At 38.3% G+C, this 26226-nt stretch overlaps 1 protein-coding gene across 3 annotated transcripts in view; it reads right to left on the bottom strand.

Moving 5' to 3' along the window:
* The window catches only part of arb2a (ARB2 cotranscriptional regulator A), a 187363-nt gene that overhangs the window by 37625 nt on the left and 123512 nt on the right, over window positions 1-26226 (bottom strand). For 2 of the 3 annotated variants that reach the window (XM_079417181.1, XM_079417182.1), the window contains exons 9-10: window positions 25798-25914; window positions 14774-14858 (exon numbers count right to left, since the gene is read on the bottom strand). In XM_079417181.1, the coding sequence (XP_079273307.1) occupies window positions 14774-14858; window positions 25798-25914 (202 nt within the window). The remainder of the gene's footprint in view (window positions 1-14773; window positions 14859-25797; window positions 25915-26226) is intronic. The other variant, XM_079417183.1, reaches the window with a different exon arrangement.

The following is a 26226-nucleotide window of genomic DNA, read 5'->3' as shown; positions in this document are numbered from 1 at the left end:
AATATTTTAATTTTGAGGCTGATTATGGAGCTCAAGGACGTTCAAGGATGTTTCTTCTCTAATCATCATGTGCACTTATGTACGTTCTTAATATAGTCTCATTGCATTCTTGCACATTTTTCCTCGCCCACTGTTTTCTATAACAATCATATTAAATGTGCATTTCATTAAATTCAAATTTTATAAAAAAAGATCACACAGACGGTAGGGGAGGTGGGGCTGGTGCATGCCACAATTGCACACACATCAAAACGTGCTGAAATTTAACTAGATGCACTAAATGTTATCTTTACAAAAAATAAAAACAAGGAAAGAGCAGGCATAAAAGAGAAATAACACCACAACATAACACAGGATGACACATCGGGTCCTAATTAATTGATTTGTGTTCTCAAACGGAGTATTTTATTATGTGCATTACTGCTGCTTTGATAGTAATTATCATGACTCCTGCAGTTCCCATAACCCTCAGCAGACGCAGAGACTTCTCACCCTCCCTTATCAAAAGCTGTCAAAGCAAAGCGCCCCATTAGTCTCCAAAGGTAATAAATTGGTTGCATGAAACACACTGATAGCACATCTCTTCTGAGGAAAAAGGGGGAGAGCTGTTGCAGGAGGATGTGAAAGGGAAAAAAAATGGAAATAATAAGTCTAATATCCTCAGATGGGGCCCCTGTCAGAAAGGAGTGAGTAGATGTTGACAGTTGTGTTGCACGGCATGGCAGGGGCTCGTCAGTGAGCCATTTATTTGCGCTGATGGACTGATAGGAGCAGACTGCTGCTGATAATAAGGAGTTCTCCCACACTGTCTTCTGTGCATCTGAGTGCTAACAAACCCACTGCGGATCAACGGATTTGTCAATGTTAACTTTGTGCTGGGAGAGCACAAAGACGGCTGGGCAAGATGTTCACTTCGACATAATACTGTATTCATTTTTTTTAAGGAATGGTAAAAAAAAAAAAGTAACAAAACAAAACACTTGACACTGATGCAACTACTAGAAAGCATAAACATGAATCTAAATATTTATATTACATAAAATGTGTACTTTTTTTCATAGAAGATAAAAAAAGAATAAAATAAAAAAATTTAGTTAAGCAAAACCATCTCGTCGTTAATCTAAAAGATGTAAATGCAAAATAATGAATTTTTTTTATTTTTTCAAGAAATCAGTTCTGAATGATTTGTTCACTCAAATCGACTCACTGATTTGAACTACAATGGCTCTTGAGTTAAAGTCATCATGAAACAGAAGTATAGCAGCACATCTTTTCTTCCATATTATCCAAGTGAAACATATTCAGTCAGTTGTTGATTGAATTGAGACAGATCTGAATCCAAGCTTTCAGTTGGTTGTTAAAAAGGTTTGGGGGTTTAAGCAGAGAAAATGACTGGAGAAGTCCTACTGCTACTGTATACATTTACAATTTTAATTAAAAACAATGAGGTCAAGAAATGTTGAAACATGCACGGATGAATCGTTCACAATAAGATCAATAACATGCATTTAGAAAAAGTGTCAATCTTCATTTCACGCTGACTTTAATTAGGAGTACTTTGGAGGAGAAGGTTTTCAGTAAACAACTTAAATTTCAGTCTCATTTTTACTCAAAGTTATTGTATGGCTTCAGAAAACTTGAGATACAGTGGCAAGTCATATGGACAACTACGGTGTACTTTTTGAAGCTTGAAAACTTTAGTTCAAACTGCATGGAAAAGGGCGACAAGTATATTATTCAAAATATCTACTTTTGCCTCCCACAGAAGAAACACACTCATACATGGGATGACATAAATGTGAGCAAATGATGGCAGAATTTTGGGTGAATGGCCCCTTTAAATTGCTACTAAGCAACGCTAGTTTGTATGCATTGCAAGAAATTCATATTTGCTGATGTGCACAGTGAGACAATAACCAAGCAACACCACGTCGAAGCAGCAAATTGTATTGCGTATGTAATTTGCTGTCCAATGTAGTTTTTTCCTCCATTTCACTAGCCCTTTTGTTTCCATGGGAGTGTCTGTTTTCACGTGTAACAGGTTCAGTGCTGTAAAGAGAAACTCTTAATCCTTTCCCTCAAGCCATTTAGCTTGAACGCTAATGCTAGCTATACTGTCTCACAGCTCTGCGAGTAACTAGCAGCAAATCCTAAGGAAACACATAGGAAACAATCTTATCATTGGTTCTGATCCTGATTAACCCACCACAAGTTCACTGAAGGGGCACAGGGTTGTCTCTTTGCATTTCAAAGCAAAATAAATCTAGGATCAGGTACCTGAATTTCAGTTGAAATACAGCATTTATACAGCATCTAGACAAAATGCTAGAGCTCAAGACTAATGGAGCTACGTGATTGCACTGCAGGCTTAAGGGTCCAGTTTTAATCCTCTGCTTTAGCTATAGGATGCACCATATGGCTCAATGAGATCCGTGTCCCCAGCTCCTAATGTGTCGCTGCCCTCTGTCTGACTTCGTGACAACATAGTGGTCAATAGGATGTAAACTTTGTTGTTAAGCAGCTTGGGTTGTACCAGGAAAAACAGGTTTAAACAAAAGTGTGGTCACTAATTGACTTTTCAACTCGTCCACTAAGTTTTTGTGTATCAGTTATTCACATTCAATTTCTATAAAAAGAAAGATGTGATGTCAGGGGTAAAAATAACAACAAAAGAAGAACACAAAATTATTGTGCTCTTTGTTTACAGTTCATTCTAAAATGAACTCATCTACGTATTGCCTGAAGTGCTTGAAAGTGCTTAAAGATACAAATGTTTAATGAGCACTAGAAACGAAACTACGGTTCACAAACGGCATACTCATCACGATACGAAAACAGAATCAAAGTGAGAGAAAGAAAAGATTTACTATGAAGCTAAATTACATTCTAGTATAGCACTTACCCTCATCCAGAATCCCCAAAATAAATCAAATACAGAAAAGATGCTGCCAACTGGTTAACAGTAGGGCGGCAAATGTTGGCCTCTAATATGTGGTAATACCCAGAAGGCCTCACGGTCAAGTCTGGGATGATAATGTGATTATAAAACGGTTGAGGTTGCAGAACTTTGTTCCATTTTTCATTGAACCCAGCTGAACTCGTGTGTTTGCACCAGCTCATCCCACACTTAAGTCATGACGAATAAAACCTAGATGGAATGTGAGGATAGGAAACAGACTTCTCACTGTTTATTACATAGAAATCATGAATCACGATTATGAATCAGTTCGGGTGATCTAATATGTGTTGAAAGTGAATTTATGAGATCACAATATCAGCTTGAACTACAAAGAAAAATATCTGGAGCTCTATATCTCCTATTAGACTGAATGTGTGCAACTTTAAGACTATAATTTCAGAAGTAAAATGAATAGCACAAATGCAAAGCTGTCAAAAATGTCAATTAAGAACCAGAAGTGCAAGATAATTTCTGCAAATAGCACCCTTAATGTTATAATTAGAGATTTAGGTCTATGCTTTTAATAGTCCAAACAAGTCTTGCTTTACATACAGTATACCGTTTTGCTACAAATTAGCCTTTCACAGTGTTGCAAATAATTTTTTGATGTAAAAATGCGTATGTAATTTATATGACAGAATGAAAAAATGCAATACTGCACTAGAAATTATGTGAGATTTAAGTGCTGTACATTTTGTGAAAATATGAGAAATAAATAGAAAACTAACATGTCCAACCTGACCCATGAGGCTCAGCAACTAGTTCCCCATTTTAAACAAAATGTATAATTATTAGGGCTGGGCGATATGGCTGAAAACTGTATCACGATATCAGTGTTTCATATCGGTCGATATCGATAATTATTGATATTTTTTTTAAGGTGGTAACGTTACATCAAGTTCGTGGTATTACCAGTCTTGGCGGGGATGACGGTCTTGCATAATTTGCAGACGACATTTGGTCTGACAACGGTCAGACTTATAATATCCAAAAACTGCCATACTGGGAGCTGACTTTCTCTTTTATTTACAATTTCCTCGCTCGCTGCGGCACTCATTTTCTGCTTATGAAGAGGAATCCAGCAGACCAGCCAATAGGGTCTGGCTGCAGACGTGCACTCTCAGCCGCGCGTGCGCACTTTTTTTTTTTTTTTTGCACGTGCGCACTTATACACGAGACAACGATATGGCGCAACCAAACATGATACTGTTACATGATTGGCTGTTAGCGTGTCACTCCCTACGTTGCTAGGTTACCAGAGAGCGAGTGCCTTTGTTAATGCAACCAAACTTGCTTCGCAGCCTTTGTTTTCTTCCGACGAAGAATAAAAAATATCGAACGTTTTATCGAACACATTTTTTATTGATATCGTTCACGTGTCTATCGCGATACATATCGTTATCGTTTTATCGCCCAGCCCTAATAATTATGTAAATAAACGGTCTGATGTACAGCCGAGAGTAGGATTGTTGTAAAAGAAAAGGCTGGGAATGTTAAAGGATGGCAAAAGCTTTTTACCTCCGACAGCTAAGGCTTCAATCACAATAGCCTGGATAAAATGAGTCTACCCTATAGACTCATTATGACAGTACACTATGCCACACACACACACAAAGAAACAAAATGTGTCTTCCATTCTTCCACAGAGACACACATATTGATTTCTGCCCTGAAAGGGGAGCGAACTCGCCATTCAGGGCTTACAGTCAAACAGCGTTTTTGCTCCAGATTCTAAACGTAAACAACAAAAGCATATGCTGATTCAAAACTCTGATAAATTAATCTTCAACTACATAAAAGATCGCAGGTATTGACTGGTTGGATGAGGTTGGTCAATGCCAACTGACTGTGATCTGGTGGGCGCTGACCTCAAAACAGCGAAAACTTAGAAGGCTGCTGATTGGGATCAAAGAACCTGCTGTGTCATTTCATCCAATCTATCAAGCTCTGATATGAACTGAACTCAAATAAGCAGACACTATCAAACCCAGGTGGATGACATTTTGGTGTTCATGTACTTAAAGTAAGCCTCAAGTTAAACAGACAGAGAGGCTTGTTTATCCAACAAGCAGTGTTAAAGAAGACAGATGCACCAACCTCTTTAATTGTTGCCTTTCCAATATAAGCACATCTCCTCTCTAACTACAGCTGAAACTACAATATGGCCTAGTATGCAAAAAGATGTGACCCGATTAATAAAAATGTAGCATGAAGGAGCAGTTCTGTTAGCATTATACTTCACATACTCACATGTGGGGCTCATGAGACAATGTTTTCAGCAGTTCCCTACATGTAATACTCAAGTTTATGTCTCTGGAGGTTTGGTTCATTTTTGGCCACTACAAGTTATTGCACAAATCTTATGTTACATGATGACACCAGGACGTGATGATTGTGTGGACAAGGCATTTACAACATTTCACCAGATTTGAAACTTGGGAATTGTTACTTCAATTTTCTGATAAACGCACATTGTTTTAAACTGGACCGATGAGCAATGTAACATGGAAAAAGACAATAATAATGTGAAAAATAATTCAGTATTACATTATATTAATATCATATAACCGTATACCATACAACAACAACAATAAAAATAATTTTTATAAAATAAATCAGAAATAAATGACAAATTGCTCAAAATCACAATAATTAATATTCAAGGGCACTGGGTTCCAATTATAAGTGTTTGGCTTAAAAGTGGACCGAGACTTTGAACAAAAAAAGTTTTCATTGATGAATATAAATAATAAAAATTCAGGTATACTATAATAATAGTTCCGTTATTAAATTATAATAGTATTGTACGTAATAATAATAATGTTATTATATATAAAAAATAAAACTACAGTAATTCATTTTCATGTGGGCTGGGATGTGTGAATTGGTTGAGAGAGAATTGAATTGAATTGAATTGAGAGAGAGATCCGAGTCCACTTTCATGTACAGGTACAATTTGAGCTGTTGTTTTATGTTTTTTTTAGCCTTCACATCAAAGTGTGAAATGCGTCATATCACATTTCAAAATGCAACCACAAAATTTGTTTTGGCCAAATTGTGCATGTATACTTCATACAACAACTCCAGATCTTTCCTAATGACTGCTATGTGATTCCCTCAGAGGGCGTAGGAAAGAGACAGACAGGCAAACAGTGAGTGTGGGATGAGATGACATAAAACTCCAGCACAATGTTCCTGCATGGTGCGCTTTAATCGGAGGGCTCATTACATAGAGCCAAGAGCCAAGTGGGTCAGGCCCTGCCACTCATCCTGAGAAGCACATGGATCAAAAATATTTAGGCTCCATCTCGTTTATAAAGAGGAATAGAAAATGAAGGCCGTGTCTTCTGATCCCCGACAAGGGAGAGCAGCAGTGAGAAATTATAGTCGACTGCACAAAAATGCCATCAAACTTTCATTTCGCCTTTCCAATGGGACTTATAAAAAGATCATGATATTCAGAAAAAGGAAACACAGGGAATCACTACACTATGATACAGTGTCAATATATATTGACAACTACTTGATACTTTCCCCATGGGTTCTCTGGTAAAACAATAGGGTGAATGACAACAGCTCTCCATATCTGTCTATATACAAACAGAAAGAGAATATTGATTTAAATGGAGTATATATATATATATATATATATATTTACATATTAATATGTAATATTAATTAATATTTACATATTAATATGTAATATTTAAAAATGTAATATGTATATTACATTTTTCCTGTGTTATTTGTATGTCAAGTTTTTTTTCTACATTTACTGTCATTTACATTTACTTTCACACCATAGAAAACAGTCCAATTTTTATTTGTCAACTACCCACACACACACACACAAATAATATACATAGTCATGGCCAAAAATATTGGCAACCTTGGTAAATATGATCAAAGGAGGCTGTGAAAATTAATCTGCATTGTTAATGCTTTTGATCTTTTATTTAAAAAATTCACAAAAATCTAACCTTTAATTGGATAATAAGAATTTAAAATGGGGGGGGGGGGGGGGGGGGGAATAACATTATCATTGCGAAAATAAATGTTTTTCTCAAATACACATTGGACACAATTATTGGCATCCCTAGAAATTCTTATGAGTAAAATATCTCTGAAGTATATTCCCATTCATATTCACAATTTTGAGCACTCCATTATGGACATGAAATTATCCAGCCATGGCTTCCTGTTTCACAGAAATATAAATAGGAGGGAAAACAAAGCCCGAATTCCCTTTATCATTCATCACAATGAGAAAAAACAAAGAATATATTTCTGATGTGCAGCAAAAGATAATTGAGCTTCACAGATTAGTGAAGTGGCTTTAAGAAAAGAGCTAGAGCAGTGAAAATTCCCATTTCCACCATCAGGGCAATAATTAAGAATTTCCAATCAACATAAAATGTTACGAAACTGCCTGGAACTGTGTCTATATCGTCCTAATGCACGGTGAGGAGGAGAGTTTGAGTGGCTAAAGACTCTCCAAGGACCACAGCTGGAGAATTGCAGAAAATAGTTGAGTCTCGGGGTCAGAAAACCTTAAAAAAAAATGGTCAAACAGCACCTATATCACCACAACATGTTGTTTGAGAGGGTTTCAAGGAAAAATCTCCTAGCTCATCCAAAAACAAACTCCAGCATATTCAGTTATCAGACACGACTGGAACTTCAAATGGGACTGGCTTCTATGGCCAGATGAAACTAAAAAATGAGCTTTTTAGCAGCACACACTCAAGATGGGTTTGGTGAACACAGGGATAAAAGGTCCCCCATGTGTACAATGAAATATGCTGCTGTATTTTTGATGTTGTGGGCCTATATTTCTGCTGGAGGTCCTGGACATCTTGTTTAGACACATGACAGCATGGATTATATCAAATACCAACAGATAAAAAATCAATAAGTGACTGACTCTGTTAGAAATCTTATAATGGGCCATGTTTGGATCTTCCAACTGTACAATAATCCAAACACAAACCTAAAAAACAACACAAAAATGGGTCACTGGGCACAAAACCAAGCTTCTGTTCTGGCCATTCCAGTCCTTTGACCTGAACCCTATAGAAAATGAGTCGGGTGAACTGAAGAGAAGCAGCAGCAACACGGAGCTGGGAATCTAAAGGGTCTGGAGTGATTCTGGATGAAGGAATGGTCTCATCTCTTGTGAGGTGTTCTCTAACCTCATCAGGCATTATAGGAGAAAATTTAGAGCTGTTAAACTGGCAAATGGAGCTTTCAAAAAGTATTGAATAAAAGGGTGCTGTTAAATGTGGCCAATGTGTATTAGAGAAAAACATTTATTTCATAATGATATTTTCCCCAATTTTAAATTCTTAAATCATTGAAATTCTATGATCATTATAGAAGACTTAAAATGAAAGTGAATGGGGCCAATCTGTAAACGTTAAAAAATAGCCAGTCTCTTCTGTGTAAAATATCCAATTTTACAACTTTGTTGAAATGAAAATGTAACATAAATCTCAAAATAACATAGCTTTATCAAAATAATTATTGCAAGTGCTTATAAAATTGTATTGTGCACATTTATCCAAAAGATTTATCCTACTCACACTTCCCTCAATTAAAAAAAAGACTAGTCAGGTATGTTTAAAAAAAATTATTATTTAAATTTTTTTTACTTATTTCCACTTAAAAAAAAAACGTTTAAGACAAAAACATAAAAAACTAGTCAAATGAACAACACTACAACTGATATGACAAATTACTAATTATTAAATAGGTATAATGTCCAAATAAGGAATAGTAAGATCTAGATTTCCCACCAAGCGCAAAACTACATATTTTCAAGATCAAAATAAGTGGGTTGCCCAAATTTTTTTTTGAATGATCGTCTTAAGACAGATATTTGTTGGAGACCAGTCAATCAGTCTACTAATGTGACTCATTCCTATTCCTGACATGATTACTTTTATGCTGAATAAAAAAAGTCAAAGTTCAAGTTCATGAATTTTTCCTGGGAGCCCGGACCAGCACCAGCATCGACTTGAAAGGAGGGTGGAAATCTGTCATCCACAGATCTACGTGAAGATCTGTCATCCACAATGGAAGATCAAACAAGTGGATTTTGCTGCATCAGCGGTACATGGTCACAGGCATTCAATGACACAGAGACACTGGGCCCTTTGGACCACTGAATAAAGCAAGTCTATAGACTGAATACAACACGCACCAGTGACTCTCCATTGAGCAAAATACATGGACCAGTGGCATTGTATACGTCAGCAATATGCACCAGTGAACGTACACAAATGGGCCAGAAGCCTGCATGCTAACAGTTTCAGAGTCTAACACATTTATTAGAACATTTGAGAAGAACAATTCATAGAATGTACAAACCTCACATTTTTTCCCTCTTGTAATACATGCAGCTACATCCCATTAAAATTGCTTTGCTTTGTTTCACGGTCTTGCTCAGTTGAAACAAAGCTGATTCAAAAAGAACTCCACTTCCAACCATGAAAAGGTGAAAAAGACAAAAAGACATAATGAGAAAAAAAGATGTGAATAAATCAACTGACAAACATCTAGTCCTACATCAAAGGAGGCTTATTTTTTTAACAAAGTTATTCTCTGCTCTTGTGATCCTCTCATTGTAAATGCAATTAGGGTTAATTACCCACCTGTGTTGGGATTCTTGTAGCAGTGCAGAACAGATAATTACAGTTCAGGTATGCATTAACTAACTTTTGTTAACAATTAATCACTGTTTACACACTGGACACTGTTCTCTTTGTAATTAATGATCAGTTCTAGCAATGAGTAATCTCATCTTAACTCAGGTAAAGCAAAAGAGAGCCTGTGTTTTTAACGCTTGCATATAATAGGAACGGCATGAAGCAAAACTGCGAGTGATCAGTGGTTTCAGAGATATAACTACCACATACTCGAGGAGCTAAGGTGTCACAGCAGGTGTTAGATCTGAATGTGATGTTAATGTGTGAGATTTTTCAAGGCTCATAAATGAAGACATGATGGTTTTTTTTCAAAAGGAGCACACACTAGACTTTAAACAACAGATTTATGGTGTACTTGCTTATATAAATTTTGAACTCAAAAATAGTTGAGTTCAAAAAAGTTGGACTGTAGCTTTAAATTTAAATCTTTATGGTTATTAAACACGAATATATGAATAAACATTGTTTTATATATAATTGCCATCTACTCTGCTTTATGTGCCTATATAAGCCACTTGTTTTTTGCTCTTTTTAATACAATTTAGTGTTCTTCTAAACCTAATCTCGCGCAAAGCAAAATGAGCATTTCCTCCATATTTGATCCTCAGCCAATACGTTTATAATGTTTATATCACCTTTTTATTACAAGAATTTGTCAGGTCAGCGTTCACCGAACTTGAACTTTTGCATGCAGCATGAGAAAAGAATTCTTCGCATATCCTTACATATCAGCTCTCTTGGTTTTGTATGCTTATGAATGGAGGTGAATGAAACACAAAAGTCTGGTGTGACCGCCCTTTAAAATAATATCATGTTGTATCCCGGCTTTAAAAAATGAGATACACATCACAGCTCTGAGATTCAGCCCATCAGGGCCAGACGGTTTGATCACACTCACACACACAGAGACTGTAGCCTGACATTGGCATTGTTTCTGTTTGTAATCCATCCAAATGCTCGTCTAGGCTTCCTCTACTGTTCAGTTCAGTTGTGCTGGCAATTGGCTTCAGCACCTAGAGCGTCTGACTGTGGGTCAGTGTGGGCATAAGGCTCAACTCCCCTTACCCAATGCTGGCGGACCAGGGGGCTTTTCAGGAGATTTGTTCCAGTTTATCTGCATATTTCAACTGGCTTTAGTGTGCTGCTAACTGATAAAATGCTGCCAGTCTCCCCGAGCTCTGCCAATGCTGAGGCTCACTGACCTTCCACTGAAGATTTCTTTTGAACGAGGGGGAAAAAGGGGGAAAAAAGACAAAAAAATAAAGGGAAATATCCAGGCGGGTGGAAGGAAGCTCCAAGTTTTATCACGTTGGGAACAAAAAAACAGAGACGTCAGAAGACCTTCCCTTTCCAATCACACATGTGCATAATATCCACACACACGAGCATACAAAATACCAGCATGGTAAGTCGGTACCAGCGTGGCTTCATAGATGATTAAGTGTAACAGACAAGCTGCTCAGTCTTGCCATCACCCACCCGCACAAGTAAAACCAGCATAGCTATCATGAAAACATAGCCACACACTATGTAAAAAACACTGTGTGTGGGAATGACACACAAAACCTAAAATCAGAAGAAAAATTATTATAGAGAAATGTCTTAAAGATGCTAATTATTTTCTTAACAAAAATACTAATGTTTTTTGTGGATTAATTAAAAAAGTATTTTGTGTATTAATATAATATATTAATACATTTTGTGTATTAATAGAATATACAGTACACACACATATATACAGTGCATATAAAAAGTATTCATACCCCTCCATTTTTTTCACCTTTTATGTTGCTGCCTTATGTTAAACTGCTTTATATTACTTTTTTTTCCACATTAATCTACACTCCATTCACCATAATGGCAAAGCAAAAAACAAACAAACAGGTTTTCAACATCTTTGCAAATTTATTAAAAACAAACAACTTAAATGACTCCATTGCATAAGTAACCATACCCTTATCTGGGACAGCTGAAAGTTAGCTCAGGAGTATTCATATTGCTTCTAGATGTTACTACACTTCGAGTGAAGTTAACCTGTGGCAAATTCAATTGAATGGGTATGATTAGGAAAAGCACAAAAGTCTTAATAAAAGATCTAACAGCTGAAAATGCATATCAGAGCAAAAACCAAGCCCAGAGGTTAAAAAAAATAAATAAATAAATCTGCCGGTAGAGCTCAGAAACAGGATTGCATCAAGCCACACATCTGGGGAAGAGTTCAGAAAAAAACTTGTAGTCTCTGTTAATGGAAGAGATTTGAAACAACCAGGACTATTCCTAGAGCGGGCCTCCTGGCCAAACTGAGCAATTGATGGAGAAGGTCTAGACTGGTGACCAAGAACCTGATGGTCACTCTAGTTGAAATCCATGATCATATGTGGAGATAGGAGAAACCTACAGAAGGACAAACATCACTGCAACACTCCACTGATCTGGGCTTTATGGCGGTGTGGGCTCCATCCTCTCCTCAGTGAAGACATGAAAACACACTTGGAATTTGCAAAAAAAGCACCAAAAGGAGCCTCAGACTCTGAGAAACAAAATTCTCTGGTCTGATGAACCTCAATTCTAAGCATCATGTTTGACGGAAACCAGCTCTGCTCATCACCTGCAGAGTACCATCCAAAAAGAAAAGTGTGCTGGTCGCAGCCTCATGCTGTGGGGCTGTTTTTCAATGGCAGGGACTGAGGGACTCGTCAGAGTAGAAGAAAAGCTCAATGCACCAAAATAGAGAGATAGCCTTAATGAAAACCCAGTCCACATAGAGCATTCAGAACCTTAGACTGGGCAGAAGGTTTACCTTCCAATGACCCTAAGCACACAGCAAGAGTGGCTTATAGTCAACTTTGTGAATGTCCTTGAGTGGCCCAATCACAGCCTGGGCTTGAATGCTATCAAATATTTCTGGAGAAACCTGAAAATGTGCGTCTGCCCCAACCAACCTGACAGAGCTTGAGAGGTGAAGAGGTGAGGAGAAGAATGGTAGATAATTGCCAAATGCTGAATGTGTAAAGCTTGTCGCATCATACCCAAAAAGTCTTTAGGCTGTAAAGGTGCTACAGCGAAGTACTGAGTTAAGGGTATGAATACTTACGCAATGTACTTATTTCAGTTTTTCTATTTTTAATAAATTTACAACATTTTTAGTAAATAGTAATTTACCATTGTTGTGAAAATTCAGTTTTTGCTTTGTCATTATGGTGTATGGAGTGTAGATTGATGTGGGGAAAAAAAGTAATTCAAAGCAGTTTAACATAAGGCAGCAACATAACACAATTTGAAAAAACCGTATGAGTACATTTTATATGCACTTTATATATATATAAGTGTATTAATCAAATATACTGATGTCTTTGATTGTGCTGATGTCTTTAGTTTACTATTAAATTGTGAGTCTTAAGGATTTAATACATAATATTAAAATATAAATCATAAAAAATGTAGTGCCCAAAATGTGAGGATCAAATCCCTGGCACCTCTAGCATCTTAGTTTGAAAATTAAACCATCAAACCCCAATTAAGTGGTCAAAGAGATAAATCTTGCTGGTGATAAAAAATATTTGTATTCTTTTATGATGATTTTATATTGTACTATTCATAACCATAACTGAGACAGGCTGCAGTGATCTGGTGAAGAATAAAACAAGGGACACTCAAAATAAGATCCATAAAAGATTGCATCACAGCTCTCCATAAGTGTGGGAGATGGGTAAAAATTTGAATGTGGAACTACTGCCATGCACGAACACAAAAGATCGCATAGTTCAATGATGGTTCACTTGGATAATACCCAACCAACACTCACCCCAAATCCAGATTACAGTAAAATCAGGGAAGTATTGTCCTCACTACAAAACCACACGTGAAAATATCTAATAACATTTTATAATACTGTCAGACAGTATAACATCTCACAAAGCCAAGTCAAAGTATGGTCAACTCTTCATCATCTCCCTGCTTTGGATTACAGATTATAACCGTAATCCGGAATTAAGGACATGCCTCGAACAACTAAAAACAACCAAGGCCAGAAGGACAAACTAAACTATTTGAAAACACTGATGCATGATTAAAATACACATTTTAATAAAAAAGCAAGAACTAGGATTTCAATGGTTGTGGCCTTTACAGTATAATTCAATCACTTTATGATGAGCGCCATCTACCGGTTCTGAGATCACATTCCTTATATTTATCATTTGTGGATCAGCAGATGCCTACAACAATATGGCATGCAACTAACTCAACTAATCTGTTTTAAGGAAGCACTACATATTTAGACTTATGCAGACCAGTTAATAAGACTAGTTTTAAATCTACCTGACCTAGATAAGTATTTTTCTTAGGTGGATTTTTACATATGACATTCACAAACAGCTAGTTGAGATGCAACAGATTGGAAAGAAAGTCTCGAGACACATTTTAAAAGTTGGAAAATATTGCAAGACGAGACATAATGGTCGAATGTGTTTGGCTATAACACTGGTGGTTTTAAGGGGATCTAACAGCACTAATTAAAGCACCAATAAATAAATAAATAAACAAAGAAAATTACAAACTAGTCAACCTCACTTAAGCAGCTAGTCAGTCATTGGTGTCAACCATTGTGACCTGTCCCCCATCTTTCACATTACTTTGAATATTAACAAATTCACATTAACTGAACATTTTCTGAACGCAAAGTTTAAAACTAAGCAAATATGGTACAGATAGACATCAGCCCATTGTAAATAAATACACCAAATTTTGTTAAATTCCATCTATAGGGGGTCATTATAAAGGAAAAACCTGATTTGGCTAGCTTTCTCTTTGACGTAAGTGCTATAATGTCCTACAGCAGAGGTGTCCAATCCTGCTTCTAGAGGGCCAATATTCTGCAGACTTCAGCTTCAACCTGCCCCAACATGCCTGGAAGTTTGTAGTGATCTTGAAGACCTCCATTAGCATGTTGCAAGTCTGTTTAATTAGGATCTAAGCAAAACTCTGCAAGATAGTGGCCCTCTTGAAGCAGGATTGGACACCTTTGTCCTAAAAACAGACTTGGTTACCAATGAGTAAAGGGTAAAAGAGGTGAAATATGGATTGTGGTGTAGATATAGTTGCTTACCTGCTGAAACACGAGGGCAATCGTTAAGCATAGGGTCCACCAGAGTATCCAGGGGCTCACGACTCGACACCCAGTTACAGCAGTGCTGTGAGAAGAAAAAAAGGGGGGAGGGAGAAGCAAGCAATTAGGTACCTTAGAGACATGTACCATTGACAGTTTCGACTGTTTTGGTTGGGCAGGAGTGGGCACACCACTGGTGACCCTCCAAGGAGTGTTTTCTTGGTCTAATGACCTTGCCAAAGCTCCCAATGCCATCATCCCGGCCCCTGAGACACCATCTCTCAACTCGATCTTCAACGCTGAGTGTTTGTCTTCAGCTAAAACAGGTTTAATTAGGCATGTTTGGTTTAGAAAATCATCAAACCCTCAATCTAATAATGTATTGGATGTTTTCATTAAGTGCATAATGACGTGTATTATGGAAACAATTGTACTGTTTAGATGGGGTGCGGAGTTGAAAAAAAGTTACAAAGGCATGCATGGAAAAGCGGGGTCTGGAGATAAGATAAAACATGCTGAATAGAAGACAGAGAAATTCAAGCAAGATTAGCGTATTGCAACTGGCGTCCTTGTGAAGCGCAGCTTATCTAGGGTTGTTTACTTTTGCAGACATAGCACTGTCAGCCATTAGCACTGCCGAGGGGACTGCGACCCACCCGTCCACACAAATACACATAGAAATGGACAGAAAGACAGACAGATACCCACAAACACAATGCTATCTAACTCTCAACCAACTCCCAAGACAACCTCCCCTGACAGAGCAGAGAGGGACGATTCCACCACCCCAGACACCCCACAAAAGACACTCGCATACATAAGCGCACTCATGACAGAGCCCCGGGTCACATCACACCTCAGCCTGTCAACCTCCTTCACCTCTGAGCTCTGTGTCACCCCAGGGGTCACCACACTCCCACCCAACAGGGACCCTGTATGTGTGTGTGTGTGTTTGGCCAACAGGGAAGGGGTATATATCGGGAAGCAGAGGAATTTGATTTTTAATTCCATCAATCTTTTTGGCCATGGCATCTTTGGTTAACTCGTAATAATGTGAATAATGATAAATCAATTCAAGAAACAACAGGATTCTGAAGTCCGGGGTGGTAGTGGCAGCAACAATTATGTTAGCGGTCTAGAGTTCAGATAAGACTTTGAAATGGGAAGTCGTGGCCTAATGGTTAGAGAGTCGGACTCCTAATCCAAAGGTTGTGGGTTCGAGTCTCGGGCCGGCAGGGATTGTAGGTGGGGGGAGTGAATGTCCAGCGCTCTCTCCACCCTCAATACCACGACCGAGGAGCCCTTGAGCAAGGCTCCGAACCCCCGACTGCTCCACGGGCGCCGCAGCATAAATGGCTGCCCACTGCTCCGGGTGTGTGTTCACGGTGTGTGTGTGTTCACTGCTGTGTGTGTGCACGTTGGATGGGTTAAATGCAGAGCACGAATTCCGAGTATGGGTCACTTCACTTCAAATCCAGTGGATGACAGAAGTGTAAACATTAACAATAATGCAAATACTCTCAACAGGAAACTGAGATGCACAAATAAAGACACTTCAATAAAGACACCACAAGGTCATTTATTACATTGATTAACAAAGTTAAAAGGTGCGTTAAGGGGAGTGTCTACAATTGTTGGTATTTTTATAGATACTACCATTCAAAAATGTGAAGTCTAAGACTCACCAAAGATGCATTTAGACTATTTGAATAAAATAAAGTAAAAAGTAAAATAAAAATATTTTTAAATATTATTACCATTTAAAATACATTTCCCTTCTATTTTAATATATTTTAAATTGTATTTTTTTTATGACAAATCAGAATTTTCAGCAACCATTTCCCTAAGTCTTCAGTGGCACATGATCCTTCAGAAATAATTCTAATATACTGACTGTTGCAGTGTTCATTTGAAATAGATTTTTTGCAACAATGTTAAAGCCTTAATTATCACTTCTAATCAATTCGATACATCCTTGCTTCAATTTTTTTAAAATTAATTAATTGTAATTTATTATTAATAATAATAAAATATATTGGCTGTGCATTTACTGAACTACTACTAAATATATCAGGGAAAAAGATTCCATATTGTTTGTTGTTGCTTTCATTTTTGTAATTATCCACATACTGAGTGTGTGTGTGTAATATACATATATATATATACATATACATACACACACACATATATACATACATGCATACATGCATACATGCATACACACATACATACATACATATATATATATATATATACACACACAGAGGTGTGAAAAAGAGTTGGCCCCCTTCCTGATTTTTTTATTTTTGTGCATGTTTGTCACACTTTAATGTTTCAGATCATCATTTAAATATTAATCAAAGATATCACAAGTAAACACAACATGCAGTTTTTGAACGAAGTTTTTTTATTATGAAGGGAAAACAAAATCCAAACCCACATGGCCCTGTGTGAAAAAGTGCTTGCCCCCTAAAACTAATAACTGGTTGGGCCACCCTTAGCAGAAACAACTCCAATAAAGCGTTTGCGATAACTTGCAATGAGTCTGTTACAGCGCTGCGGAGGAATTTTGGCCCACTCATCTTGGCAGAATTGTTGTAATTCAGCCACATTGGAGGGTTTTCGAGCATGAACCGCCTTTTTAAGGTCATGCCACAGCATCTCAATAGGATTCAGGTCAGGACTTTGACTAGGCCACTCCAAAGTCTTCATTTTGTTTTTCTTCAGCCATTCAGAGGTGGATTTGCTGGTGTGTTTTGGATCATTGTCCTGCTGCAGAACCCAAGTTCGCTTCAGCTTGAGGTCACGAACAGATGGCCGGACATTGTCCTTCAGGATTTTTTGGTAGACAGCTGAATTCATGGTTCCATTTATCACAGCAAGTCTTCCAGGTCCTGAAGCAGCAAAACAGCCCCAGACCATCACACTACCACCACCATATTTTACTGTTGGTATGATGTTCTTTTTCTGAAATGCTGTGTTACTTTTACGCCAGATGTAATGGGACACACACCTTCCAAAAAGTTCAACTTTTATCTCGTCAGTCCACAGAGTATTTTCCCAAAAGTCTTGGGGATCATCAAGATGTTTTCTGGCAAAACTGAGACGAGCCTTTATGTTCTTTTTGCTCAGCGGTGGTTTTCGTCTTGGAACTCTGCCATGCAGGCCATTTTTGCCCAGTCTCTTTCTTATGGTGGAGTCATGAACACTGACCTTAACTGAGGTAAGTGAGGCCTGCAGTTCTTTAGATGTTGTTGTGGGGTCTTTTGTGACCTCTTGGATGAGTCGTCGCTGTGCTCTTGGGGTAATTTTGGTCGGCCAGCCACTCCTGGGAAGGTTGACCACTGTTCCATGTTTTCGCCATTTGTGGATAATGTCCCATAGCTTTAGAAATGGCTTTATAACCTTTTCCAGACTGATAGATCTCAATTACTTACTTTCTCATTTGTTCCTGAATCTCTTTGGATCTCAACATGATGAGTAGCTTTTGAGGATCTTTTGGTCTACTTCGCTTTGTCAGGCAGGTCCTATTTAAGTGGTTTCTTGATTGTGACAGGTGGGGCAGTAATCAGGCCTGGGTGTGGCTAGAGAAACTGAAGGTGTGTTTTAAAGGGGGAGGGGGGGCAAGCACTTTTTCACACAGGGCCATGTGGGTTGGGATTTTGTTTTCCCTTCATAAAAAAACCCTTCATTTAAAAACTGCATGTTGTGTTTACTTGTGTTATCTTTGATTAATATTTAAATTTGTTTAATGATCTGAAACATTAGTGTGACAAACATGCAATAAAATAAAAAAAATCAGGAAAGGGGCCAACACTTTTTCACACCACTGTGTGTGAAAAACGATAATAAATAAAACTAACAATATAAAATTATATTTTTTTCAAGCTTAATTACTGCTGCAATATATAGTCATCATTGCCTTCAGCAGATTCTCCTTACATGCTGCATGGTGCTGAAAGTCAGGGGGAAAAAAAGCCCTGTGCCATGGCCCTGGAGTTCTCCTCTCATTTCTCTTGTCTTTATTCTCCTCTCTTAATCCTGTCAATCGCCTGCGTGCCTGGGTTGGAGGAATAGACAACTGCCATTGGAATGAACAGGCATGCATTGTGTATTTTTAGAATTCCTGCTGCCCTAGTTGTGCACCATGGAGCCGGGCCAGTGAGAGGAGAGCTCCCTGACTGCTGCATCAAGTGTCTTATTGTACAATCTTAATTCATGCCGTCTGGAGAAAGATGTCAGCTGGGCTGGAAGCAAGGGCAGGAATTTCAAAGACCGGAGTCCCAGCCAGAGTGAGTGGCAAAGAGGCAGGGTGTGGGAAGAGGCTTCAACAGATTTGTCAGAGCTGGCTGATGCACCAGGATGAGTTTTAGATGAAACAGAAGGCCAAGGCCACTATGTAAGAGGATGACATAGCTTTAAAAGAACAGATAAAAAAACAAGAATGGTGGAAGGATTTTTTGGGATAGAACAACTGGGTTGAGCTTTTGGAAGTGTTCCAATGTTTTTGTGAAATCTGATGGCTTGTGGTCATCTTGAATTGCATAAAAATTACATTTTAATCCATATACATATACAGACACATATACAGTGGGGCAAATATGTATTTGATCACCTACCAACCATCCTATCCTACACTCATTACCTGTATTAATTGCACCTATTTGAACTTGTTACCTGTATAAAAGACACCTGTTCACACACTCAATCAATCAGACTCCAACCTCTCCACTATGGGCAAGACCAAAGAGCTGTCTAAGGACACTAGGGACAAAATTGTACACCTGCACAAGGCTGGGATGTGCTACAGGACAATAGGAAAACAGCTTGGTGAGAAGGCAACAACTGTTGGCGCAATTATTAGAAAATGGAAGAAAATCAAGATGACTGTCAATCTTCCTCGGACTGGGGCTCCATGCAAGATCTCACCTCGTGGCGTATCAATGATCCTGAGAAAGGTGAGGGATCAGCCTAGAACTACACGGGAGGACCTGGTCAATGACCTGAAGAGAGCTGGGACCACAGTCTCAACATTAAAATCCTGCAGCGCGCGCAGGGTCTCCCTGCTCAAGCCAGCACATGTCCAGACCTGTCTGAAGTTTGCCAAAGACCATCTGGATGATCCAGAGGAAGCATGGGAGAAGGTCATGTGTTCAGATGAGACCAAAATAGAACTTTTTGGTATAAACTCCACTCGCCATGTTTGGAGGAAGAAGAAGAATGACTACAATCCCAAGAACACCATCCCAACTGTGAAGCATGGGGGTGGAAACATCATGCTTTGGGGTTGCTTTCCTGCAAAGGGGACAGGACGACTGCACCGTATTGAGGGGAGGATGGATGGGGCCATGTATCGCGAGATTTTGGGCAACAACCTCCTTCCCTCAGTAAGAGCACTGAAGATGGGTCGTGGCTGGGTCTTCCCAGCATGACAATGACCCCAAACACACAGCAAGAGCAACTAAGGAGTGGCTCCGTAAGAAGCATTTCAAGGTGCTGGAGTGGCCTAGCCAGTCTCCAGACCTGAACCCAATAGAAAATCTATGGAGGGAGCTGAAACTCCGTGTTGCCCAGCAACAGCCCCAAAACCTCAAAGATCTGGAGAAGACCTGTATGGAGGAGTGGGCCAAAATCCCTGCTGCAGTGTGTGCAAACCTGGTCAAGAACTACAGGAAACGTCTGACCTCTGTAATTGTAAACAAAGGTTTCTGTACCAAATATTAAGTTCTATTTTTCTATTGTATAAAATACTTATTTCATGCAATAACATGGAAATTAATTATTCAAAAATTATACAATGTGATTTTCTGGATTTTTTTAAATATTCTGTCTCTCACAGTTGAGGTGTACCTATGATGAAAATTACAGATCTCTCCATTCTTTGTAAGTGGGAAAACTTAAAAAAATCGGTAGTGTATCAAATACTTATTTGCCCCACTGTACATCCTCATAATATGGCCATTTAACTAATAATGCATTTAATAGAAGTGCCTGATGAAACAAGTAAAAACCAAGAATTAATTAGACAAATTGGATATGAACAAATAGGCTTATGTCTGTAGCCTAGTAGAGAAAAACAGGCTTTAATTTAAGCATTCTTCTACTCTCCAATGAGGGTAAAGGCCTTCTTTGCATTTAAGGTGACTCCACATATACAGTATCCACACATTTTTAATGTAGGAGCACATACAGTCATATTTAACTTATTTTATAATCAAAATCATAAGGTAGCCAGACCTTCAGACTGATGACAGAAGGTCTGGGAACCATGGCCACTTTGAATGCCCAAGGACCACCCAAGAGGCCATATGACAGACAGGTAAGGCGACCAATCACGTTTTGTTGTGTGCTGCGTCATGTTTAGGGGCATGGTAATGCCCACACAATAACAGACTTGTGTGTAAAGCTCTTGGACTATTTTAACTACTTTAAAGATTCTATGCCGCAAACTTCACATACTTTTGAAAATCCAGCGTTTGTCTCAGTTGTAAACACCACAGATATATACAGATGCCACATTTGACCATTCCAGATACGTTGACGCGTCCACCATTTTGGAACGGTCTATGTCGTCCCTCACAATAATAATCAATGAGTTCCAAAATACAACAACTTAGTGCAGAATCTGGCTGTAATAACCACCTAAATTTAAATTCAAGAATGAAACTGGATAACCTTTCACATATAAGAATGTGTTGGTTTGTGTTTTTAATATTTTAATATAACCAAATGACTAATCCATCCTAAAAATATCTAGCTTTACACATTCTCACACAGAATATAGCTAAACCTTGTAAACCTTGTGTTTAAATATGATGTTGCAATGCAGACGTCTGAACTAAATAAAATGATCTGTCAGAGTTTTTGAATACACTGCAACAGAAGTGTACAGTACCGCCATTGCACAAACCATTTACGCAACACTTTCAAATCCCATCCCAGCTGAAGCCAAACAAAATGAAAAACGACAAACGGACACAAATGAGTGATAATCGTCTACGGTGAGGCCCATCAGCATTAATCAGGGCCATATGGTTGTGGTATTCCCGGCTCTTCTGGGCTGGGAGATGGGGTGCTGGAGCATGGTGGGACTCTAACCAGTCTCCTAATGGCCCAGTTAGAGAAGGTAAACGGAAGACAGGTGTTGGATTACACTAAGAGTGCTCTCTCCTACCTGCACTTATTAAAAATCTCTGCGTCTGGCCTCCAATCCTTTAGCTGCCCTTTAACATGCCACATTCTGCTCAATCAGTCCCGGTTGCACTGTGGTGCATCACACCTCAGCCAGTGTATTCTACAAGATAGATGAGTGTCTTGAGCAACAAGCTGCCACGTGCCCAAAGAGCTCAGAAGTACACTATAAAAAGAAAATGTTGAGAAAACTCAAATTCAACACCTGTTGCATTCAGATTTTAAGTTCTCAAATCTACTCTTTTAAAAACTGTCACAGAGTAGAACTGCTTCCTTTTTTGTCACTTTGAATTTGCTTGTTCGCTAAATGCAAACTGCCTCATTAGGCCAATATATTCAAAGCGATTTATTTAGAATGCTTAATATGTGAAACGAACATAGATACCTGGGATATAGTTTTAGAAGGCTGTACATAGATATCAGACAAACAAACCTCAAGAACAGCAACAAGCAACATATGTAAAACGATCTTAAATTAATAGTTCACCCAAAAACCCAATTCTGTCATCTGTCAAACCCATAAGAATGGTAAACATGACAGCTTGTGCGCACATCACACACTAACCTCCATACTGTAATTCTTGTGTATTCACGCTTCTGTGTATACCTAATGTGATGTGCTCTGTGTATTTGTATATGAGAATAAAAACCTAAATTAACTCTTTTCATCACGAAAAAGCACTAGAATCTCTTCACAAGACCACTCAATTTATATGGATTCAATTTACAATGCCTTTATGACCTTTTCAGATTTTCTAAGCTTTGTTTCACTGGACTTTCAATGGAGGGACAGAAACCTCTTCAGGTTTTAATAGAAATATCTTTATTTGTGTTTTGAAGAAGTCTTATGGGTTTGGAAATGATATAGGGTGAGTAAATGATGACAGAATTTTCATTTTTGGGCAAAATATCCCTTCAACATCACAAAACAACAAATAACTAACACCACTGCCAAAACAAAACAGCAAAAACAATAATCCTATACCAGTAACTGCATAATTGATTCATGCTGCAGTGCATGCTGGTAACTCACAAACCCTTAACATTTCAATAATACTGTAAGTCTTTTTTCAGAAAACTGACAAGACAACATTTGGGAAAATTCTGATCCAACATGGGTTTTTATCTAGCTTCCAATGATTCACATTTCTTTAGATGTGTCACAAAAAGGACCTGTAAAATGCACTACATGTAGCTGATGTTTTTTTCCTGCTTTTTTTATTATTATTATTTTTTTTGAGTCTGCTGTTTTGCTGCTGTGTAAGGTCTACCTTCTCTCTCAACTAGTAAGTACGACGTGTTTATATTTTTAGCTTTTTTGTCATTTATCTTTCCATCACTGCAGCTTTCCAGCCATTGAAGGTATTCTCATGAACAACAAATATTTCTCCACTCTATTTCTCTCTTCTCTCTCTATGTCCTAGGAGATTTTCTCTCACCATTTCTTCCCCCTCAGTATATACCACTGCTTCCTGAGGGAATCTCATCCTCCTTCAGGTTGCTCTGTTTATGTCTGTCTTTCTCATGTCTTCCCTTCCCCCCTCTCTCCCTCATATGCCCTTAGTCTGACCCATTATCGCCACATCACCTGTCCTACTGCGCTCTCGTCCTGAAAATCCCTCCAATTCTCGGCTCTCATCCCTCCATCTCCACCTCCCTCAGGAGAAGGAGGGGAATTACCACCCCCTGCACGAAAAAGCTCACGATTGTGCAAGGAACGGAGCATCACCTTCGACAAACCCCTACAGAGATGCCTGCCTGGCCAGAAACAGTGATCTCAAACCTGAATAATGTCCAAATCATGATTGCTATGGACGTTACTATGGATGGGGCCCTGACCCTGATTAAAGACAGGTCTACAGTGGAGACATAGGCAGTGGGAAATCCGAAAGCCTTTACACAACTCCGGTCCCAATTCCTGCAGGAGTAAAAAGGATTAGGGGGTTAACGGGTGACATGAAAGGACTGAAAGTGACTTTAACATTCCTGAAGTGAGAGTCCACCCTCTGGCTTCAATTATTGGGATGAATTAGATCTGAAAATCAATTAAATAAAATGCTCGACCTCATCTGTGTTAATCAGGCCCCTGACAAATTCATATTTTGGTGTCCTCAATGTATGGCAGCACTTGCGAGTGTGTGCGAATGTACAAAGTCTTTTCTTCTGCCATTAACAATAGTCTGTGCAAGCAAGTCACTTTAACCGTATAATTCACCAAAAAAAAATTCAATACTATCATCATTTCCTTATCCTCATATCAGTTCAAACCTTTATGATTTTCTTCTGTCGAACACAAAATAAGACATTTTGTAATTTTTTTAATATTTCTTGTCCATACAGGCAAGGTCAGCATTGGACCCCATTGACTTTTATATATATTTTTTGTGTTCCACATAAGAAATAAAGTCATACAGGTTTAGAAAGACAACAAATAAACACATGTTTATTTTTGGGTGAACTATAACTTTAAGGCAAGGTTAGTTCATCTACATGCAGTTATTTTCTCTCCCTGAACACAGAAATACTGAAATCTCATTTACAACATTATTTCAATAAAATCTTTTGGTCATTCGTTATTTTAAAGTCTATTAACAAACCATTAACTACTACTTTTACTTCAATAAACTCCTTATTATTAGATCGGAAGGTAGTTGTTAAGTTTAGGTATTGGGTAGGATTAAGGATGTAGAATATGGTCATACAGAATATGTGCTTTATAAGTACTAATAAACAGCCAATATTTTAATAATAGGCATGCTAATAAGGAGCTAGTTAATAGTGAGAATTGTTCCCAATACTAAAATGTAACCAACATTTTAAATCAGCAATGCAATCTGACAATTGTATCTTAACTTGTGCTTCTTTATCATAAATCTCATTGAACAGCTCTGTTTTTAAGTCTCTTTTAACTTAAAGGCAGGACTTCTATTACTACAGCTGTATTATCAAGCATTACACACATTCTCACATTTATTATTCTGCGAGTGGTCTGTCTCCTCCTTATGTCTCTAGTGTAAGTCACACCACCGGAACGTATAAGAAAGAACAAATCTACGACAATGTGTTCCTATTTTTGATGGACTTATTATTCAGGGCAAAAAAAAAATCACACATAAAAATCCCCTAATATTCCAATTCCACCAAATTGACACTTTTGCACTTAACAGAGAAAGAAAGAAAGAAAGAAAGAAAGAAAGAAAGAAAGAAAAAAAGAAAGAAAGAAAGAAAGAAACGCATAACTTGACAGGATGAAAGAGAAGAAAGAGCCCATGATCCGAACAGACCAAAAAAAAAAATTCACCAAGGCAAACAAAAGGCAAGCAAACATCTGACGGAGCAAAGCAGATCAGCAAAGACAAAGGAATGAAAGACATTTTTTCTGGTGGGCTGGGTGGTCTGCTGTTGACGGAGAAAGCGGGTGAGAGGCGAGGGCGTGTGTTTGCGCTTGGCATTTGCATGGCTGGCTCCCCTGTAGCCCTAGCTTGGGATCCACTCTCTCATATTTATGTGCATATTGAGTGTTCCCAGGTGTTGTCTCTGGACTCGAGGTCATCGCTGAAAGGGCAGCAACTAAATAAAACTGACATACTAACAGAGCATCTGTCTGCGTGCGGCGGCGTTCGGCTTTGATTTCTTATTGACATCTGCCCAAACAGACAAACAAGAGTGTGGGATGAAAAACAAACTATTGGCTTTCCGTGACTCCTGCTTCTGGAGTGTATCTGCTCGCTGAATGAAATGCCAGGCTGTTTGAGCTGAGCTGTGTGGCCGATATTGATGCTGTGATTGAGAACATCAAGGTTTTGGCACATTTGGTTGATGGAAGATTGTACCTCTCTGAGCCAGTCCCGAATGGACTTGTTGGCCTCCTGGTGCCAGACATTATGGACAGAGTCAGTCATGGCCACCGCACGGACATGATTCTTCACTTCTGCTTCTCGCTGAGTCATCTGAGTGGGAGAGAGATATGTTAGCAAATAGCATATGATATCATTGTTTCAATAAAAAGATACAGGATTATCCAAATTACGGTGCTTTTCAGTTTTTACTAACAGAAATGTATCTTTTAGAGCATCATGTACTGTTGGACCCATTATTTAATAACCACAGTAAATATCAAAACACCATCATGCATTTTCTGAACATGAAAACTGCAAGAGAAAAACATGTGAAGATGTGCTTTTCATCCTTGTATTTTAGATTGCGTGCAATCCAAAGGAGTTAGCCTGTCACGCTAACTATTCCATTCAAGATAAACGGCT

Source organism: Barbus barbus, assembly GCF_936440315.1.
Source record: "Barbus barbus genome assembly, chromosome: 5".
In the NCBI taxonomy this organism is placed as follows: domain Eukaryota; kingdom Metazoa; phylum Chordata; class Actinopteri; order Cypriniformes; family Cyprinidae; genus Barbus; species Barbus barbus.
This window is presented reverse-complemented; position numbering and strand designations above follow the sequence as displayed.